Raw genomic sequence first — 22001 nt, forward strand, 5'->3', positions numbered from 1 at the left:
TCTTTCTAGCGTGGGGTCTTGGCAAATACCGTTTTCTCTTTCTGAAACTTTCTTCCTGTCATTCTCTGCCAGGCTAACTCACACTCACCTTTGAGGTCTCACATTATATGTCACATCCCAGAGGAAATTTTCCTCAATCCATAGACTAGGTCAAGTTCTCCATTTGAAATTATCAAAGCACCTATACTTCTCTTTCAAAGCATCTATCACAACTGTAATTGATTTTTGTGTTCATTTCTTCACTGTCACTCCCACTATATTTAGAGTTCTATGAAGCATAGAATTTAGTCTTTTTCCCCCATTGTATTCCTAGTACCTGCCACATAAAACATTCTCAATAAATACTTATTGCTTGAGACACTCTCTAACTTAATGAAAGAGTGGTTCTCAATTACCTCAAAAGCACCGTTGTGAATCTCTAGAACAGTGGTTCTCAACCTTCCTAATGCCGCGACCCTTTAATACAGTTCCTCATGTTGTGGTGACCCCCAATTTCATTGTTACAAATTGAACATAATTAAAGCATAGTGATTAATCACAAAAAACCAATATGTAATTATATATGTGTTTTCCGATGGTCTTAGGTGACCCCTGTGAAAGGGTCGTTCGACCCCCAAAGGGGTCGCGACCCACAGGTTGAGAAATGCTGCTCTAGAAGTAATTTCACGCTACCCCTCCATTACTAACTAGTTGGGTAAACTTTAACCAGCCACTTCACTTTTCTAGCTACAGCTTCCTCATCTAAAATGAGTGGGTTTAAGCAAGCATTTCCATCATTTTCAATGTCAAGACTTTATAATATATCCCATTAAAATAGTAAAAGTTGAGTGTGACCTGTTATTAAAACTTAGATTCATGCTTTCACATAAGGATTTCAACTCATTGCAGGGTGTTTGGTTAATGAATGATCCCATGATATCCTCAAGTCCCAAGTTCTGTAAGAATGTGCAAGGTGTTCCCTATGAGCCAGGAAGAAAGGAGCATCACAGAAAGAAGACCACCAAGATGACAGAAGTCTCCCATTTTGGCCGTACTGTTAGCTCCATTCCTAATTCAAGTCAATAGGAATGTAGGCAGAAAGTAAGCATTTAGTCTTATATTTAGTGGAATTCTGAGAACAACTATAATACTTTTTCAAGTTGACTTGAGGAACTCAGCTATTTGTCAGCAAGAACAAAGTCAGAAAATATCAGAGCTTCAGAGCTGGGAGGATCTTTAGAAATGATCAAAGCTAACCAACTCCTTTATTTTCCAGGTGGGGAAGCTGAAGCCCAGAGAGCTAACGTGACTCACCTTAGATTATATAAAGGGCAGTGGCAGATCTAGGGCTTGAACCCAAACAATTATACTTTTTCTGCTATCCCACTGCAACTGGAATTGAAAGAGTTAATGTTCCTTTAGACCAGCGGTTCTCAACCTGTGGGTCGCGACCCCTATGGGGGTCGAACGACCCTTTCACAGGGGTCGCCTAAGACCATTGGAAAACACATATATAATTACATATTGTTTTGTGATTAATCATTATGCTTTAATTACATTTAATTTGTAACAATGAAATTGAGGGTCACCACAACATGAGGAACTGTATTAAGGGGTCGCGGCATTAGGAAGGTTGAGAACCACTGCTTTAGACTAATGATGACATACTAATTCCCACACTATATTCATGGGCAGAGACATGTCCCTAACACCTCCTGTTTAAAATCTTTGAGAAACAGTGCAGTAGACTCTGACAAGATCTGTCAGAAAGACGGCTTTCACCGGTGACATTTATTCTCATGCAGACTTTTGTTGGCTCTGTGCAGAAGAACTTCATTTGGATTCATAACCCTGCTCATAAATGTGAAAAATTCTACCCTTACCTTGACTTTGTGAAATAAAAACATTCTCCCAAAGCGGTTGCATTAAATTATATAGCTTCTGAAAACTGTCAAATACGCTTGAAGATCATGATATTATCTTCAGCGGTAGCCCAAATATTTAAAAAAAAAAAACTGGAGAGAAATAAGACTTGTTTTTCACTGAGGAAAATATTTTCTCTGATTTTTGCTTGCTTTTCCATTTTACAATAGAGAAAAGTACCATAAAAATATAACAAAAAGTCATATATGAATTCTAAGAATAAGCCAATATTTTCTCATATTTGCGTCATATTCAAAATTAAAAATAATAATTTTGAAACTCTTTAATGCTTTTCCCAAGTTCATTCTTTTTTCCTCTTGAGATGCAACCACTATGAATACTTTTGTGTGTATCCTTCCAATTCATGTCTTTATGCTCACATTTTTAGAATTATGTATTATATTGTTTATAGAGCACCCTATAGTACCTATTATTCTGTGCCACATAAAATCTATAAAATACAATTGGAAAAATAAGTTAGGTAACCAACATGAGTAATTTTTTATAAGAATATAAATATCTCAAGATAGTTTCCAAAATGGCCCATTGTGATAAATCCGACATTGAAATTATAATTGAGTGAATACCTTATATTTACTTAGCATTATGGGAATGGGGGGAGGGGAAGTCAGATTTGTTGAACTCTTACTAATGTGCAGGGTGCTGAGCTAACTACTTGATATGTTATTTTATTTCATTGCAAAAGCTTGATTATTAGAGTGCCATATTATAGATGAAAAAACTGAGCCTCAGAGAAATTAACTTACCAAAGTCACACAGCTACTTAGCAACAGTGATGAAAAGTACAAGGTCTGGAGACAGAGGGCTTGTTTTCACATTCGAAATTTACTCCATTAGCTGTGTGACGTTGGATAGATACTTAACTTCCCAGTGCTTCAGTGCCTTCATTTATACAATGGAGTTAATAATAGTACCTAACACAAAGATTTGTTTTTTAAATATTTTAAAGATTAAATTATTACAAATATAAATATAAATAATCCTGAGATCAGCCCCTAGCTGTTCTGGCTCAGTGGATAGAGCATCGACCTGTGGACTGAAGGGTCCCGGGTTTGATTCCAGTCAAGGGCACATGCTGGGTTTGCAGCTCAACCCCCAGTAGGGGGCATGCAGGAGGCAGCCAATCCATGATTCTCTCTCATCATTGATGTTTCTATTTTCCTCTCCCTTTCCCTTCCTCTCTGAAATCAATAAAAATATATTTTAAAAAAGTAACCCTGAGAACAGTTTCTGGTGTTTCATATACCACATATGAATAATTACTATCATTATTATTATTGTATCCCTCATTCACTGCCTCTTTTAAAATAAAGTCAAGTAAATAACAACTAAACAAACAATGAAAAAAACAGAAACTAAATAAAACTGAGGAAGGGAGAGAAAACTGCAATTGAGCCAAAAAGTGCGTCTCTAAAGCTTCTTGTGGAGACAAAGGAGATGCGGTGGCCGCGTGCCCTTACATACCTAATTACTGACAGTGCTGTAATGCATCAGGACAGCATTCTTCCAGCTCCTAGAACTGCAAGCATCTTCATCTTCTGCATATTGAGCAGAGCAATAAAACAGGTCCTCTGACGTGATTTAACAAAAGTACAGAGGTCTCTTCCTTTTGCCTGTTCTTGGTGAAAGCCGAGGAGGTGTTCATTCAACAAGAGCTGCTGAATTTGGATGAGGGACAGGGTAATATATCCAGATTATGCAGCTTTTAGGTGCCTGGCTATAATGAGGGTGTTTGAAGAGGGGAGAGCACAGAGAAGCTTGAGCATTTTAAGGAACTGAATAGTGTAGATCAACCTACATCATAAAGTATTTTTGATAGTAGCTGAATGACAATTCAATTTTGAGGTCTTGCATGAGAATAGAGAGAAAAATAATAATAAAAAACCCTCACCCTGATCATTGTATCACTATAATAGAATGAAATATCAACAGCCACTATTTGTTATTAAAGCTGATGGAGGCAGCATGTACATAAAGGGGACGGGGGGAGGAGGGAAAATGGATAGATTATTAGAAATCCAGGGGAGAAACAGAAACAAAAGCAATTTGAAGCACTGGATGGAAAATGTGCTTAATAAGTTCAGCCCATCCATCTCCCCTCCTGCAGATTCAGGCACTGGAGAAAGCTGATGCTGATCTCCCCTCAAGGCCTAGCCTCCCTGCAGCATGGGGATGTCTGAGGCTGAGAAAAGCATTGTCACCTGAAACTATTTTTAAAATGACAAGGGAGCACCTCGATAGCAGCCCCGCTTTGGGAGTTTAGGGGCTTCAGGAAAATCCTTTCTCAGGAAGGTTAGCAAGGGCTGCATGTCCAAGAAGAGTCTCTTGGTCACATCTGTGTGGCCTGACTAGGCAGCTGGACTTGCTGCGAACACCTCAGGGTGGAGACTGGCTTTAAGGTCCACGATGGTAGAGACTGGATCTGTTTTCTCACCACTATATGCCCAGGGACTTCTTTCACAGTATTAGTGCTTAATAAACACCTGTACTATTGCGTGAAGAAGTGAATTAGTAAATGAATCCCAGGAAAGCCAATAATCGGTAGTACTCTCTATAGACAAACACAGGAATAGTAAACTATAGATAGTAACTTATACATCCATCATGGTTATAAATGTTAAACGTACTTTGCATCCCCCCATGCAGAAAGAAAAATAGAAAAGAAGAAATATTCATAAGTAAGGTATTGGATAAATAAATACCTTAAACATCGCTCATGGTATGTAATATTAGACTACAGAACTCTGTTACTCAAATAGAAATATGCTGAGAAATATGCTGAGATGTCAAATGGAAAAAGTAGATTGTGATAATAGAGCAAGTATGAGTTCAAATTTGCAGATTACAAAATATAGGTGAGTTTTCTGTATTATATGTGATTTTTATAGAAAACATTCTGTATATATGGTTTTAACACTGATTATGTCCGGATAGCAAGATTATTGATTATCTTAATTTTTTTTATTTTTAATACTCTACCTAACAAAGGTCCCCTCATACCCCATACTACCTTTATAATCAGAAGATTAATAAAGTGCTTAAAAAGTGAAAATACTGGTGCTGAAAGAAAACTCTTTATTGCATCCTTGTCCGGGGATTGTGCAAGAGGCAGCTGTCACTCAATAGCACAGTGGGGGAAAAAGTGAGCCCTAGCCTGTTTTGCTCAGTGGATAGAGCATTGGCCTGCGGACCGAAGGGTCCTGGGTTCAATTCTGGTCAAGGGCATGTACCTTGGTTGCAGGCTCCTCCCCGGGACAGGTTCTGGTCGGGGCATGTGCAGGAAGCAACCAGTTGATATGTTTCTCTCACATAGATGGTTCTCTCTGTCTTTCCCTCTCTCTTCCACTCTCCCTAAAAATCAATGGAAAAATATCCTCGGGTGAGGATTAACGACAACAAAAATTCTCTCTACAGAACCATATCCCACACAATTTAAAGAATGCCATGTTTCTCCATTAAATCTCGAGTGGCTAAAATGATGTTCTTCTTGAGCCTAGATTTGGCCTCATTGGATCGTACACAAGCTAAATTCACATTAAAGCTACAATCTAAATAAAATCAACCCAAATTAAAGTATTGCTTTTTTTATAAAAGGATAAATAGAGCATTTTATTAACACTTTTTTTGCAGCAACAAAATGATAGCCCATATCTTTTCATTCAATACAACAAAAGCTGTGATCACATCACACCACTTTGAGACACAAAGCAAAAGATATGGTTTGCATTTTTAAAACAGACTTTATGTTTTATATTTGCAGTAGCAGAGCCTCCAGTCACTAGCACAATACAATGAACAGATCAAATATCCAGAATAGACAGTTAAATACACCAATAATATTTTGAGTTGAATTGGGAAATGCATTATTATCACTTCAGAACATGAAAAAGAGGTCTGATGTTATTTTTTTTAAAAAAGAAAAAAGAATCATTCCAACCACCCAAAAAGCTACCACAAGCAAAATAAAGATAATATACAGACAGGAAATTTTATGCATTGCACTTATTGCTTGGTACACAAATGTTGCAATTACTGTTGAGTTATATTAAGAAGTGACAAGCAAAATGCCTCTGCCCCCATCTAAAATTCTATGACTCTATGAAAGTAGAAATTGCAACCCCCTAACCCAACATTAGGTGTATGCTATTTTTTGTATGAAGATTGTTTATTATGGTTCTGTGTATGGATATGTATAAGATATACAGATATATATAGATATAATTTTAATATAATTTGTTGTCCTATGTAAGACAAATATATTTTAAATGGGACTTTAAATAATAAAATTATCTACTTACAATCTCTCTATTAAATTTATCTTTTTATATTATATATAGCTCTGTGGCACAAGTTTTATATAGCATTTAATTATTAAGGAAGAAGAATATCTAAACCATTTTCTATTTCTTTTGTTGTTAATATTGCATTTTCAGGGCTCTATTTCCATAGTAAATTTCTCATTAGATTCTTTATGGTGTGTACATCTTTTTTTTTTCCTAATTCAAGTTACAACCTGTACAAAGTTGTAATAAAAATACATTGAAGTCTTTTTCTAATTTTTTTGCAAAAAAGTTATGTGATATGCTACATGAAAAGGCCGATTTATTAAAATGTGAAGTGTTTTATACTGTCAGGTAAATAAATGGAAGAACATGAAGCATACCCCACACTTTACAAGTTCTCTTTCACAGGTATGTGTTTGTGCCCAGCCTTTCATATAAACCACTGCAAGACATTCCTTTTGATAACCAACAAAATAGCCCACATTATGTAATAACAACAATTATTTAGTATGCCTTGCTCATTGCTAGCCCACAATGTTCTTCTCTAATTGAGAGATATTCCAAGTTCATGATTTACACCCAATAAACGTTGTCAACATCTGCTGCAGCCAACATGACAGCATTATGTTTTTGTGTTTTGTTTTGTTTTAACACGACTTCTGCATGAGATCTTGCAATACAGTGTAACAAATATATAAGTGCATTTGACATGATCAAGTAGCTTTGGCTTCCTAACTTTTGTAGGATGACATGTGCCAACTGTTTTAGCTGTGCTTTATTAAATGGCGATGAGTTTTAGCTCATATAAATCCAATGAGTAACTACTTGTTTCTACAGTTTTTGATCAGTCAACCTTGAAAGCACAAATGCAAGAATAGATGACCTGAATGGAAAAGATGGAATTTCACAACTTCTACAGATTGCACTTGATGGTAACTTCATGAGTTTGTTTTCATTTCATTTTTACAGCAAGACTTGCTTGGTTGATATGTTTACATGTTCACACCACATATTTTAAAAATTTTTGTGCAATCACAATTAAGTTAATCACAGACACTAAAAATAAATCCAGCGATTAGTTTTGTTATGAATACTCATCTCGATCCTTATAGGTGTATGTGTCTTGTCCTTCTTCTTGTACAAATTCCTCTTTCTTTTCCCAGCCATTGGGCCAACCTCCATTGGCCTGTGTTGTGGCACCATAAGACTTGGTGGTACCATAATTGATATAATTTTGAGTAATGTCCCCTGTTTCTTCATCAAGTTCATCTTCATGGATAAACCCACATTTTTCTTCACTTGTTTCCTCAGGGTCTGCCCACGGTTGCTTCTCTCCTGAGGCAAATATTCCATAAAATATAACTCCACCGTAGTGGACGAGGGCAGCAATCAGGAAGACATATTGCCACTCCTCGCGTGACTGCAGGGACAAAAGTGGCCGTGTGAGAACAAACTCCCCATGTGTGAGACATCTTCTCTAAATGTCCCATCAGCAAGCTTTTCATAAAATGCTAGCTGTAGGGGAAATCCCTCTTCTTGATCATATGAAGCAAATCCTGTGACAGAAACTTCCTATAACACTGTAACTTTCATTATTTTAAAAGTAATTTAAATCTCATGTTTTGAAATAATTCCAAATATATCTGTGGTCGGCTAATTTTTAAAATATTTATCATTGATTTACTTAATATCCTTTTCTCACTCTTTTATTTATTTTCCTCTAGTAAACCACAATTTTGAAGCTTTACACATGAGGACAAATAGCTGATAATTATATTCTTCCACTGATAACTACAGAAGGGTCCGAATTGAGTCTTGTAAATAAAGCTCAGAAGATTTCTCTTGCCTATTTTAATAAGCTGGGAGCGGAAGATTTGATTTGTTAACTACATCAGAAGTACCAGAAATATGACAAGGTGTTAAGAAGCATGTTGCTTATTGGTTGGGAAAGAGGGCTCACTCAGAGTTCTTGGATATTTTCTTCTCAGCCTCAATCCTCTCCCCTATTCAGAGTGTGGGGAGTGGACCAGAAAAGAAATGCCACAGAGAATGTATTAACCCTTTCCCCAACCATGAGAAAGAATCTTCTACAATGAATCATCTCTTTTGTCCCATCTTACCTTATTCTTTGTCATTGCACCCACAATGATAGGGCAAACCATTCCTGACAATGTGCCAACACCATTCGAAATGCCCATTAAAATGCTGGCATATCTTGGAGCAATATCCAGGTGGTTAACATTGAAACCTGAAATACATGTAGAATCTTTAATTCAGAGAATCCCAAGCCTCTTAGAAGTGCCTACAAAAATATTCTCTACCATACTCACCACCCTCCTTAAAAGATACTAGGTACACAGCAGGTGCTTAATAACTACTTTTTGCTAATTTAGCTCAGGGATATAATGAGAATAAAATGAGGTGTACTTTCTTATATTATGCTTAATATGTGACACTCACTCCACAGAAGGAAGGAGATATGTTCTCATAACCAAAAAATAAATGAATTAAATAAAAGAGTAAGAAGGGAAAAAGTGAGTAGCAACAAGTCTAAGTAATGATTTCTAAATGTTTTATTATTTTTAATATAAATTTTAGTGGAAATATGTTGAATAAATGTTCTTAACTCAAAATATTTATATAGGAAAGTAGAATATATGGAGATAGATGGATAGATCATCTTATTATCACCAGCCAAAATGAGATGTCACAAGTACAAATTTTAAAAATGTATGTTACCAGATATAGCAAATCCGCTGAATCCCACTGCGAGTACCAGGAATGAGATAGCTACCCCTCTAGTGTGAGAATAGCCAACGACCAGGAGCAGGGTTGCTTCCATGCCAAAACCTTCAGAAACAAACACGTGAAAACACTTCAGAAATTTGTGTAAATTTTTCCAATGAGCTAAAAATGCTCTAGCAAACCACTTCTGGCAGTCTATCTTAAAAATAATAATAATAACACTAATAATTTATATGCAAAGATTCCTGAAACCTTCCATGTGCTGAATAAAAACATCAAAAGCAACCTTAAGTTTTAGTGGTGGCAAGGTCAAGTTAGTTATGCAGTTATTTAAAAGTAGGAGTTATGAAAATCTAAAATAAGATAGGAAAATGATTATAAATGAACAATGACACAAATGTAACAGCATATGTGATATGTTAGAAAAAGTTACTTATGCAGACTAGAACTTCATGAACTAAAATATGCTTTTAACATCATGGATGTAGGTACTTACCACCACAATTCATGATCTTTCTTACTGTAGTAGTTGAAAGAATTTGCCTGCTTCTTAGAAAGTCTGCAATCTGCCCTCCAATAGGTACAATAATTGTCATTACTAAGTGTGGCACAGCAGACAGCATGCCAACCTGATGACAAGAGGGGAGAAATATACGTGATCATAAGTAATGTGAGCAATGTGATGGTCTTGATTTTCTTGAACATCATCATAAAACTCTTCATGGGCAAAGGCAGGAAGAATTCTGTCTCCAAATGACCACTTACTCACTCCTGGAATAAGTAGTAACTTTCACAGAATAAATGAGAAAAGCCAAGTGATTTTATATGGATCCCTTTTTGTGTTCCGGAGAATACTTTTCTTCTGTGCTATGAGTCAGTAAATTTTTAGTTTATGAATAAGCTACCTTGAATCTTATTACAGAGTGGTTCACATTTATGTGTCCATTTTATATTCTTAAATATGTTTGCAAAAATGTATCATTAGCGAAAAGTGGGGAGTAGAAGAGAGACAGAGATAGAGATAGAGTCAGAAGGAAAAATATAGTACATCCGACAAAACCTTGAAGAGGCTGTAGTTTAAATTCATTTTTAAATTAATAAGTCTAACAATGTTTATAGTATTTAAAAAATATGTATCTTATGAGTTTTATATTTAGATTCTATAAATTAAGAGCCCAAAAAATATAGATCAATTATTAAATTTTAGGCATTTTTTTATGTCAAGTATCAATATTTGGTCACATTGCCATACAATAAATTATATAGGGTGTGCCAAAAATATACACACACACTTTGAATAATTACAAAGGCAGTGTTTTTTAAAATACATTTCATTTTCAAAATTGAGCTATCAGCTATTAAAGTGTGTATGCATTTTTGGGGACATCCTGTAGTTTCTATGCAACCTAAAAATCTAACCCACCTGCATCAATTCAACACAGAGTTTCTTACCAATAATTATGTGCAAGGCATTATTCTCTAGAAATTATGGAGGCAGGAAGTATAAGTAAAGTGCATTTTAATTATGTACTGTATTACCACATATGTGGACTTAGTAAATTTTAAATATAAACATATAAGGAGGTTTTTTGCTATGCATACTAGTACTTTGAAGCACAGTTCCTAACAAGTGCTGGATAAGTTTATTATTTGATATAACTATGTCTTTCAAATTAGACTACTGAAGGTTTGAGACAAAGATTGTGTTTTATTTTCCAAGGTGTATAATGTGGCGCCATGACCAAAGACTTGGGTTGTTTGGACGATTAATTAAGATGGTGAATGACTCTAAAATAGGTTAAATGTCCAAGCTACTTAATTCTCTCTTTCACTTTGGATAGAAGTGTTTTATATTGTCATTATTATAGTTTATCGTAGAGTTTAGTTCCTGAACCATGTCAGCCTAGATCCAAAGCCCATGATCTATTTCCTCCATCACCTCCTTTACATGTTTTTCAGGGAAGTCTAGAGTCTTTTTTTGTTGTTGTTACCTTAAAATCAAAATCATCAAGTCAATCTGTGTGTGTAGAAGTTATCCATAATTTTAAAATATAATAAGTGAATCAAATCAACCCATCTGGTTATTATATTTAGTTGTTGTAAAATACCATTGCTTTCACTCACGCATTTTCAATTAATTGGAGCTCCAGGGCCAGAATGACCATGCAGTTTCATTAACATCAGTTGGTTCCTTCACTCTCCCCCAGGAGACCTGACTTTATTAATAGCCTCTCAGTGTCATAGTTGGCCTAGATTATGAAAATGGACTCACACCTCCAGCAGCCTTTGTTGAGAAGTGTAACACCTCTCAGAGCTCCCAAAGGCTACTCTGCTGCGTTTGATCAGCTACAGGGAGAAGAGCCTTGTCTAAAGCAGCATTATTCTTCTCAATAATGGAGGAAACAGTTTCCTTAGAAACAGGGATGACAAAAGGGCTCTTAGAATAGCTACTCCTAACTCAGGTTGCCTTCAGTTCCAGGCCTCAGATAATCTTTCAAGTAGAGGCATAATATGAATAGTGAGCCCAGCTGGACTTAGGTAATGACATGAAGAGAAATGGCAAGTCCATTGCCAGCACAGACAAGTGTATTCAGGACTCAGCAAAGGGCTTGGCGCAGAGATGGCATTCAACGAATACTTGCTAAATGCTTAAGTTAATATGTGGTTTACCTGAATTTGAATGGCACAGTAGAGGGAATTGAAACAAGTCAAAGGATATGGGCTTAAAGTTGATTCTGTCATTTATCACCAGCTTGGCTTCAGGCAATTTAAATGCCATCCCTAGCTTCTGGTTCTACATCAGTTCAAGAGAAATGGTGATAGTTACACCCTATTCAATCATACAGGGTTGTTCATGAATATGAAAGGACCTTGGAGATTTCAAATCCTTATATAAAGTAGTAGTATTATCTTCATTTCATCCTTATAGAAAACCTCAAAATGATTATATTATCATAGCTATGAATATATGCCTAAATACAATAGCATTTAGCATACTGTGCTATAATTGGTAGCTTCCTCTTTTTTTTTTTTTTTTTTTTTTTTTTTTTTTTGGTCTACACCACCAATCTATAAATTCTTGAGGACAGAAAACATTTTTATTTCTGAATCTAACACAAAATTTCACATATCATGTTCAACAAATGAATAAATTGGAGAAGCACCATGTAAGCATGTTTTCAAATATTTTTTGTTATCCTCAAATCTTTTAGCCAGACAAATTTCTGAGAGCATTGAAGAAGAGTTAGATTGGTAATAGCAATTCCACCTTAATGAAGTACTTTTACATTCACTGTTACATAGTCTCTGATATGATATTTAAAAGAAGTTATGTTTGCCCTGGCTGGCCAGTGTGGCTCAGTTGGTAGGGAGCCATCCTGTGCACTTTAAAGTTGTGGTTCAATTCCCAGTCAGGGCACGTGCCTGGGTTTCAGGCTCAACCCTGCGCAACCCCCCCACCCCCAGCCCACCGTGGGCTCTGTGCAGGAGGCAGCAGATGGATGTTTTGCTCTCATGTTTCTCTCTCTCTCTCTCTCTCTCTTTCTCTCTCTCGCCCTCCCTCCCTCCCTCCCTCCCTCCCCATTTCCTCCCTCCACGCCTCTCTCTAAGCATGTCCTCTGGTGAGAATTAAAAAGAAAAAGTTATGTTTAATTGCAGAGAGAGGGCAACACCGCTGCCCACCCCAACTGAGATGTAAGCTCCACGTGGGCAGAGAGTAGGTCTCTTTTGTCTGTGTTCCCTGCAGACAAAAAGAGCAGATTCTAGCAGACATTTGAAGGCAGTAGATAAACATCTTGCTTAGTCTTTGTTTCCCAGAAGTTACTTATTGACTGAATATACAAATAACTCATGAAATTTAGAAGATAAAATCTTAGTAAAAAAACTTAATATTCACATAAGTACAAAAAGTATGCACTAGTTACATAGAGATAATTTTCACATACCTTGCTGATTTCAAATCCAAAGACTTCCTCAAAATATGCTGGCTGACTAATAAGCAATAAATAGAAAGTCCAGCTTCTACAGAAATTTGCGACAATTATTGCATAGACTGGCATAGATGTAAAAAATTTCCTCCATGGAGTCTTGAATTTCTGAAATCCCAAAAAGAGAGCCATTCTGACCATTTAAAATATATTCGAATGGGCTTTGCATTTTTATGATATGTATGTTGGGGCATGAGTAGGATGGTAGACAAGAAGTAGTGAGTCATTAATTGCAACAGTCCAGTTAACCTTAGTTATATGAATAATCATTAGAAGAGAAAAAATGTATTAGCCTCATATTTTGATTAAATTGTTTCAGTGTTGGGGAAATACAAGATTCCATATTTATATAAAACTAATTCCAGAAGCACAGATCTCAGTTTTTAAGATTTCTTTCTTTTTTGCAGTGATAAGATCATGCCTCAGCTAAAACTCACTGTAACCTTGCTGGTATCCAAACCAGTGACCTTTTTGGTATCCAAAATATTTTGTCTAGAATATTGAAAATTCAATGTACTTATAAAAATAAGAAAAATTGAGTGCAATAATCTAGACCCTATCTAAAGACAATGATACCACTACTTATCTATAAACACTCTTGCTAGTCAATGGATATCAGTATAAATTCTGTGACACCGGAGTGCAAGGCTCAATAAAAGTTACATGATGTACATTTGGTTAAAATATTTGGCTTTAACCCAGCATACCATGCGCACATCATAACTACAGTCATGCATTGTATAACAACATTTTGGCAATGGTTTACCACATATACTATGTGGTCTTGTAAGATTATAATAGAGCTAAAAAAAATTCCTATCGCCTAAGGACACCGTAGCCCAACACATTGCTCGCATGTTTACAGAGATGCTGGTATAAACAAGCCTATTGCACTGATAGTCATATAGAAGTACAGCACATCCCTGGCTGTGTGGCTCAGTTGGTTGGAGCATCATCCTGTACACCAAAAGGTTACAGGTTCAATTTCCAGTCAGCACACATACCCAGATTGCATGTTTGATCTGTCAGGGCACATGTGATTTTTCTCTTTCACATTCTCTCTCTCTCTCTCTCTCTCTCTCTCTCTCTCAAAAGTCAATAAAAATCTCTTTGGGTAAGGATTAAAAAGAAAAATACAGCACATACAATTACAGTAGTAGGCTATGCCACCTAGGTTTGTGTAAGTGCCCTCTATGATGTTCGCACAACAACTAAGTCACCTAATACCACTTTTCTCAAAATGTATTCAGTCATTAACCACACATGACTGTAGTTATTGATGACATGCAAGACATTCAAAATTAACAACCTAAATATGATTGGCTTTGCTTATAATACCCATTAAAATTGCATCCAATATACTTAAAGATTCTGTGTTTGCCCAAATGTACAAGTATTCTTCCCAAGACTGATTTTTACACCTTAAAATGTCTCTCATATTTCTAAACACTTTTCAATTACTTTACTTTGAACACCAAAATACCGTTTGGTGAAGAATCAATAGACTAAAATAATTTTGTTTATTTCTAGCTTGGGATCCTTGACCTGACCAAAAGAGGAAAAGAGGAGGCACTCATCAGTGGAATATAAAACTGAAAGCAACAAACAAGACAAACAAAAACTCTTGGACACAGACAATAGGATGGTGGTTACTATTGTCTGGGTCTATGAGGAAAGGAGGGTGAGGAGGGGGAGAGGGAGTGGAGTGTATGGTGACGAAAGGAGATTTGACTTTGGGTGGTAAGCAATGCAATGTAGTATTATACATTTGAAACCTCTATAATTTTACGTCACCCCAATACATTTAATAAACATTTAAAATTAAAAAAAAAGGAGGCAAACATGCTTTTTACACAGATTTAGTAATTCTTCCTGGATGTAGAATCCCATCATTGCTATTATTGATTGTGATGCTAATGAATCCTTTTAAAGGTCACTTTAAAAGTAATATAGTAGAATGCTATACTGTGGTGATTACAAATATAATATATACTATAAAAAAAGAATCAAAACAACACAAAAGCCCATCCTAATAATATATAATGAGTTCCATGGCTTTGGATAAAAATGTTAAGTGTCAACATTATAGATGGGTTAAAAAAGTGCAGGGTTGTTGTTGTTTTTTCTCCTTCAATTCAATATGTTCTGGAAAAATGGTGCCAGATGAATATACTTATTCACTGATAATGAATGTTAGCATTATAGATATTTGTATAAGAAATAAGTTTAGAATATTATTAGAAGTAAATAACTTTTTCTTGCTCGACTGGTATTTCTTTTATTTACCTCAGGACCCTGAAGGACTTTATTTTTCAGGTTGCAAAACACTTCATCAAACGTAAGAGAAAAGTATCTAATTTCATACTTTAAAAAGTGGTTGGGGGCCGAAACCGGTTTGGCTCAGTGGATAGAGCGTCGGCCTACGGACTGAAAGGTCCCAGGTTCGATTCCGGTCAAGGGCATGTACCTGGGTTGCGGGCACATCCCCAGTGGGAGATGTGCAGGAGGCAGCTGATCGATGTTTCTCTCCCATCGATGTTTCTAACTATCTATCTCTCTCTCTTCCTCTCTGTAAAAAATCAATAAAATATATTTAAAAAAAAAAAAGTGGTTGGGGGCTGTTGGAGGGTTTATGGTATTCTGAGAACATTCTACTGCAACACAGGTGTATTTAGTTTATTAAAATTTAGCAAGCTATTTGCTTATGATTTTGTGCATTTTTTTCTGTATATATATTGTATTTAATTATTTTTAAGAGAGATTTAAGAAACATTATAGTCAGCTGCAATGTGTGTGATCTTTAATTGGAGCCATACTCAAAAGAAATAGCTATAAAAGACATATGAATATAGACTATGTATTCGAATTTGCACCGGATATTAGAAATTTAAATATCTAGGTATTAAATAATGTTAGGAAATTATTTCTAATTGTGTTAGGTATGATACTAGTACTTAGATTCTAAAGGAGAATATTCTTATTTTCTAGAGATACATGTGAGATATTCATGAATAAAGGTTTATGATATCTCATTTACTTTGAAATTATTCAGCAAAAAAAGTGAAATAAGTAAAACAAGATGTTAACAACTTGCATCTATGCAGTGGGTATATGGTTGTTCTTGCATATTAAATTTGTTCACAATAAAAAAGTTCAAAATAAAACGTAAGTTCTATCACCACTGATTTATTTTGAATAATTTACCTTGAAGCTAAAGTATAAAATATCAATAAGTCATACAATATTATGTTTAGAAATGCAGTAAGATACAGAAAATGGGAATTTTGAGATTATGTTCTTTTATCCATCTGGCTGTTCTTTGGGGGGTTATTTCAGAAAATTTATGCCTGATCTAGACACCAGTATTTCAAGAACTGGTAAATAAAATAAGCACATTTAACTAATGAAGATATAGGCTGATCAGGTTGTTTTGAGCAGAAATTGAAGCTAAATTCTGAACTCACCTTGGACCAACCTACTTTTAGCTCCTGCTCACAGCAACTGTGGCTGGTGGGCACCAGAGCACACTGCCAACACCCACCCCACCCCCACATTTCCTCCTATCTTTTGAGTAGCCACCTCTAGAAAGAAATTATCAATCCATTTACAGAAGGAAACAGGAAGGGGAAAGTTTTAAATATCAGTCTACTCACCTCATGGAACAACTATAATGTAAGGATTATTTTTAAGTACTGAAGTTTAACTTCTGAATAATATCCAACATGGAATTTTTCTTATTCATTAAAAGTCAAGATACATGTCCTCAGTAACAATGGGCAACTGACCTTTTACTAGAATGATATGTCAATGACAGGCCTTCTCTAACAAATGAAGTAGCGAAGCAGAGCTGGAATAATATACAATTCAAATGTGGGGAGGAGAAACATAATGTATAAAGGGCATTGGTTCCTCAGCCAGTGAATGTTACCTTCCCACTCAGCATAAGGAAGTTAGGTTACTGATTTAATGCTGAATTACTAAACCTGTCTAAATACATGACTTTTCGTTTACTAGATTTATCGTAGTATCATATGGCTATCTGCTACTTACTATTTATGATTTATTAATGTCACATGTACTAAAATAGTTGCATTATTAACATATAACTTCATTTCACTCTCTATAGGCAGATCCTGTCCAAGAAGCCAAATCATAATCAGGAAAAGGGCTTTACAACATTATCTATATAATGATCTCCATAACAATGATTCTGAAAATGGATTATATCAATAAAAGGATTATGTTAATAATATTTTCACATCAGCTCTCTGTTATCAGCATTCTAATGCTTGATTTACTAAACCACATGTAATATAAATACATATGTATGAAACCAACATTTAGACTATTTGACAAACAAAAAAATCGCCTTTTCCATGACTGTATTAGGTGGTTTGGCATTTCCTACAATCTAAAATTAACTATTGGTTGAATTTGTTTAAAGTATGGACCATATTGAACTGTTTTTAAAAACTCACTTAGGTTTATAATCATAGCTATAACACAGGGCAAATTTGAAAATACTTAACAAAGATAAAGAAAAAAATATAGCAATAATTCCCAAGTATATCAGGGAATATGAATGAAGTAAAGAAAACACTCATGATTGATACCATATTAGTTTTGTTGAATTGGTTGGTTGAAGGGAGATGAGATGGAGAATAGGAATAGAAATATACACCATAATAAAATTCTTACTTCCATTGCACCTAAAAGATTTGCACTCTCTCCAATGCTTTCTTCTATGTACCTACGTTCTTCATCTGTAATAGTAGGATGCTTTGCAGGACTCTCATAAGACACCAAAAGCCAAAACATGTACCAGACCATCCCAAAACTTCCTGCAAGCAAGAAAAGGAGCAAGTCAAAGAAAACCATTATAAATACTTCCATTTAACAGTCATTTGCTGAAATAACACTACAAAAAAATCTCATGACAATCATATTCTATAGAACGTGAATTCAAGTTTCTATTTCTACAACTGACTTTAGTCATCTCTTCTTGTTGTTTGCCACCAGACTTCAATCTTCCTGAAGGGTGGTCCTGGATTTACATCTGTCTCTTTAAATAATGCTGATACGCAAGAAACTCACAACAAATAATTATAGAATGGTGTGGTCTGGAACACATTCACCCATCCAACAAATATTTATTGAGAAGTTACTTTTCCAGGCAGTCTCTTAAGGGAGAGAAATATGAGGAACAAGACAAAATCCCTGTCCTCAAAGAATTATGAGGTTAATCCTTTTGTTATTGGCCTGTCTTGAATATAGAAGAGTGGTCTGCATTTCCAGAGAAAAGAAATGCTCCTTTACCTCTTCTGATAGCATTTCCAGATCTAGTAAACAGACTATTAAGTAAAATATAGAAAATTATTTCAGTCTTGAGTGGCTATTGTACATTTAAAAATGGGCTTCTGTAATTAATATAGGAATATTTCCCACTTTATGTGACTGAATACCATATTATTTTCGGAACATGTTATTGCCTATTGATCCTTTTTGGGGGGCAGATGAAAGTTATAAATTTCAGTACAATAAACTATTTGCAAGTTTTTCATCCCCTTTATTTACCTCTCTCACCATTAAACATGCCCTTATTTTGTGATATAAATCTGGACACATTAATAATACAAAGAATTTCAAGTGATTTATTCTTGCTTCCCAGCAGCTGGCCATTTCATTCTTGCCTCAGACTGTTCTTTCTCCCTTGGGCAACAATCCTTGATCCTCATATACCTTTTTTTTTTGCTTGCTCAGTCTCTCAGTGTCCCTTAATAATACCATAGTTTCTGATGTGGCAAGCTTCTTTCAATTACTAAACATGACAGTGAAAATCCGATATAGTATACTGGTTATGGAATATGGCTCTCCCAGATTCAAATCCTGGCTGTGTCATTCATTAGCTACATAATCTGATCAGGAACTGAATCTCTCTAAACCACCACTGTAAAATGAGATAATAATTCATTTTTTATGAGATTGTGGCAAAGTAAAGTTAAGGCAGATAATGCATAAAGCAACTAGCACAGTGGAGGGCTGAAAATAAGAATTCAATAAATGGGAGCTCTTGTGATTTAGAAATAATTATCATTACTCATCTCTGAATGCATCTGAAGTGTCTGATATGCAGCTAATTGCTTTTTACAGGATGGAGCAAAAGAAGGTTTACAGTTATAAGTACCTGAAACATAGTTTATCCTGGTATTATTATTTATTAATGAATGTATTATTTTCCATAAGAACAACTGTAAATCTACTTTTGCCCCCACCCTGTATGCATTATCTTTTTAAACCTTAGTCACTACACAAGGCTTATCTTACTGAGTTTTAAAATATCAATATTAAATGTATGACTCAAAGACCCAAATTTTGTTACACACAGCAACTGAGCAGGTACCATGATAGGATATTTTCAGATTACCTAATATTTAAACTTTGAACCATTCAAGGATAAACATAAAATAAGTTACAACTTGAAATAATGTGGCTGATTTTCATACATGCTTTGTGGAAATTAGTCTCCTTACTTTAAAGCCACACCATGTTTTCAATCAAACACATCAGAGGATTTCATGGACGGCCTTCCCAACTTGTACTCTATACCCTAGAAATAAATGCTTGAAACTTCTTTGAATTATGAACTCTTAAAAATCTAATGAAAGATATAGATTAAAATCTGATAAAGTGACCTCCCCAGGAAAAACAATGTAGAAATGCATGCATGGCTTAAAATTTAGAGCATTCATAAATGCAAAAGCCATCCAGGGCTTTTGAGCCAGACGAAGAGCCCCTCCTCTAAAGTATATTTAATAACACTCTACAAACATAAGCGTTTGCTCTGATGAGAACATTTCAAAACGGAAATGGATCTCAACAAATTTGGAAACAGCCAGATAACTATTCTGCTCAACCACATGGCTTCATTAAGCTTTCAGGTTCTCATGCTCATGCTCAGAGATGGTATTAATCAGTGACAATATCAGTTGGAATCCAGCTCTCTTATGTTTTTCCTGTCCTCATTATTATAAAAGTGTCTCTCAGAGACCTTGGGGCAGCGGTTCTCAACCTGTGGGTCGCGACCCCTTTGGGGGTCGAACGACCCTTTCACAGGGGTCGCCTAAGACCATCGGAAAACACATATATAATTACATATTGTTTTGTGATTAATCACTATGCTTTAATTATGTTCAATTTGTAACAATGAAATTGGGGGTCACCACAACATGAGGAACTGTATTAAAGGGTCGAGGCATTGGGAAGGTTGAGAACCACTGCCTTAGGGGGACTTTTCATTGGTAAGTTTTCAGCTTCTAGTTAGAAAGTAAACAGAAAGGGAGTTTGAATTTAGGGTTTCTTGTATTTTTTATTTCCATGTGAGGGCTTAATCTCCTTTAATGCAAAAGAAATGAGGACTCAAATGTGCTACTGCTGAAAGGGACTGCTAATATTTCTTCACAAAATTGAATAGTTACATTAGCATTACTATAGCCATCCAGCTCTCTAACCCTATTCAGTCTTGAGGAGGCAAGATCAGGGAAATGACCAAGGAAACAGTAGTAAGAAAGAGAAGTGGGGGCTTCCTAGCTCTTTCCTCTTATTCAGCTTTGACTCAAGAGCTAACTTAATTTTATTATTCATAATCAAGGGCAATATACATCATACATCACAAAGTTTCCATCAGCAATGGGGTTGCTTTTTTTAAAAAACAATGAATAACAATGTAGAAAAAATCATAGAGGTAGAACATTTTCCTTGATCTTCCCAGAATATAAGGAAAAAACTCTTAATGGGGAAAAAAATAAGTAAGTAAACACAGAAGTTACATTTAGTGACCTATCTCATTGTTCTAGCTTATGCAGAGTTCTTTGAGCTCTAGTGTATAGAAATGTAACATACCATAGACATAGAATACTGAAGACCAGCCGGTATACTGTACAAGAATGCCAGCTAAAGGCATTGCAATCACAGCTCCAGCATAGGAACCTAAAGGAGGAGGGAGAATGGGAAAAAATAAATTAATTAAATCAGTAAAAGCTCTTAACTTTATTTCATGTTCCTTGATTCACTCACACAAATTCCCACTTATACACTTCAGTACGTGCACACTCACACTCATATATGCCTACATATTTAGCCATGAATACAAGACTACACAAGTAGATATAACTTGCCCAAGACACAGCAAATATTTAAAAATAATACGACTACAATAAAAATTAAATTTAAAAGACTATAATAAAAATAATTCATAAGCAAATTTGAAAACCTAGATGATGTGAATGAACTAAAAAAGCAACAACAACAAAGCACAAGAAGAAGTACAGATGTAAGGAGACCAATAAGAATGAAAGAAATTGAAATGGTGGCCCCAAACCTTTCCTCATGTACACACACAGGCACTCCCCAATTGGTTTTTCAGGTGACCTTTACTAATTTAAAAATCTTATTCAAGTCGTTCCTAAACTTTCACCCACCATAACTACATTGGCGCATAGTATTTACCACAAAAGGAGGTGGTTGCCAATCTACTTCTCTCTAGAGGAGGGGCCCATTTGCTCCATATTCCATGACATGCTGGGTAGGTGACACCCTGTGATGGAGGAAGATATATATCACCATTTAGGATCCAGGGTCATTGGAAAATAGGCACATTCCCTTCTCTGATGCAGTTTCCTTAGAATGGGCACAAGGGAAAGTTGCTATTCATGAGACTTTGCTGATTCCCTGAAATTCCGTCTTAGAACTTTCAGCCCAGACCAAGTAAGGCCTGGCCTCTTTTTAGCAACCTGTTCAAATTTCCCACCCTTCAAGTCTGATTTCTACCTCAATTTTCTTCTGATCAAGGCAAAATGAGAGATCTTACGCTATTCAGTTCATATGTAATTCTGAACAGTTTGGGAAATTTGGAAGACCTTTCTGTGAGGCATTAAATTCAGTGATTCTTAATATAAGGAATCCATTCAAAGGAAGTTAAAGCTTAGATCCTTGAAATTCACACTTCCTGAAAGTAGTATCTAGAACTTAAGACTCTTAAACCATAGTCAGCCCTCTGCAGCCACAA

At 35.6% G+C, this 22001-nt stretch overlaps 1 protein-coding gene across 1 annotated transcript in view; it reads right to left on the reverse strand.

Moving 5' to 3' along the window:
* Positions 1-5509: 5509 nt before the first annotated feature.
* Positions 5510-22001, reverse strand: part of SLC17A6 (solute carrier family 17 member 6) — a 32189-nt gene continuing 15697 nt past the window's right edge. The window contains exons 5-12 of the mRNA XM_070428152.1: positions 21443-21530; positions 20837-20923; positions 17636-17778; positions 12896-13045; positions 9448-9580; positions 8946-9056; positions 8327-8454; positions 5510-7626 (exon numbers count right to left, since the gene is read on the reverse strand). Coding sequence (XP_070284253.1) covers positions 7291-7626; positions 8327-8454; positions 8946-9056; positions 9448-9580; positions 12896-13045; positions 17636-17778; positions 20837-20923; positions 21443-21530 — 1176 coding nt within the window. The 3' untranslated portion in view covers positions 5510-7290. The remainder of the gene's footprint in view (positions 7627-8326; positions 8455-8945; positions 9057-9447; positions 9581-12895; positions 13046-17635; positions 17779-20836; positions 20924-21442; positions 21531-22001) is intronic.

The sequence above is a fragment of the Myotis yumanensis genome, unplaced genomic scaffold (assembly GCF_028538775.1).
Source record: "Myotis yumanensis isolate MYYU_CA2020_CCGP unplaced genomic scaffold, mMyoYum1.0.hap1 SCAF_10, whole genome shotgun sequence".
NCBI lineage: Eukaryota > Metazoa > Chordata > Mammalia > Chiroptera > Vespertilionidae > Myotis > Myotis yumanensis.